We start from the raw sequence: 1240 nt of genomic DNA on the forward strand, positions 1-1240 counted from the left end.
GCCCAGAATGCTGCCTTGAGGAACTCCAGCCTGGACAGGAAGAGGGGATGAAAGAACTCCATGTCGGGCCACATGTTGGCTGCGACAGGAGAGGAAGTCTGCGAACTATGGAGATGGCCATGGATACCATAGGTAGAGAGTTTGGTTAGCAGGACAGGGTGCCAGACCGTGTAAAAAGCACGTGATCATCCATAAATGTAAATGAAAGTCAATCGCTTCGACCCTTGGGTATTTTATTATTTATAGAAAATGTACAAGTGTGGACACGTATGTCTGGCAGTCACTGGCAGATCAGGTTGGCAGGTGAGGACGGATTATGACAAAGGACTAAAGAATTTGAGAACTGAAGTCTCGCTTCAAAGTGAAGCTCAATGACGTTTCCCTTTTTCCCTAATCCCCTCCGATACTTGAAAGCGCACATGAAATTCACAAAAAAGCAAAATGTCGAGTCAATACCAGTGTAAGCAAGTGGGGTGAGGTAAAAGACAACCACAGCTGCATCAGTTGTATTTTTCCACTTGTAAATGCCCAAAGAAAACAAACCTTCGCATGTGTCGGTCATACGGCGTAAACATGACACAGATACAAAGTTCCACTTCAAATTAAAAAAAAAAAGAAAAATACATCCACATTTGGAAGTATAATTGCCGCCGCTCAACACAGCGAGATGAAGAAATCCTGGAATCAATTGCCATTTGCCAAGGAAACCATCCCCACAGGTACTGCAGCGGTTGAAAGAGAAGAACCACCGCCACATTCTCAGAATGGCATGGGATGAGCATCAAATGGCACTGCCTTTGACATCGTATTAACGAACGAAGGAAAATGAAAGCAAACTTTTTGTCCGATTTCACAATACTGCACTGGTGCAAGCCACTGTGCCACTACCAAGTAAGACCAAGAAGGGGAGAACAACTGGGAAACTAGAAATGAGCTTTATTCTGGCAAAGGAATATTGATCTCACGTAAGCGATGACATACGTAGAACGTGCAGGTGTGTTTGCTAAAATGCTATGCAACGGGCAAAACAGAAAAAGAAAAGGAAAAAAAACTTTCAAAAAGACCCACAAGTAAATTACAAATCACTTAACGTTGTCCGGTTTTCCCCGATAACGAGCAGCTTCTGCACAGGCCAAGCACACCACGAGGCTGAACGATGCGGCTTAATCCCGAAAGAAAACTTTCATGGTGTTATTGTAGAGCGTGTCAGCCAACAGGTTGGGATCTTCATTCCTCTGCG

General features: G+C 44.2%; 1 protein-coding gene across 3 annotated transcripts in view; it reads right to left on the minus strand.

Moving 5' to 3' along the window:
- Nucleotides 1-212: 212 nt before the first annotated feature.
- Nucleotides 213-1240, minus strand: part of TATDN1 (TatD DNase domain containing 1) — a 19777-nt gene continuing 18749 nt past the window's right edge. For all 3 annotated transcript variants that reach the window (XM_085853656.1, XM_085853655.1, XM_085853654.1), the window contains one exon: nucleotides 213-1240. This exon is cut by the window's right edge and continues 23 nt beyond it. In XM_085853656.1, coding sequence (XP_085709782.1) covers nucleotides 1164-1240 — 77 coding nt within the window. In that variant the 3' untranslated portion in view covers nucleotides 213-1163.

Source organism: Eptatretus burgeri, chromosome 14 (assembly GCF_056783735.1).
Source record: "Eptatretus burgeri isolate ZD-2024b chromosome 14, Ebu_testis_v1, whole genome shotgun sequence".
NCBI lineage: Eukaryota > Metazoa > Chordata > Myxini > Myxiniformes > Myxinidae > Eptatretus > Eptatretus burgeri.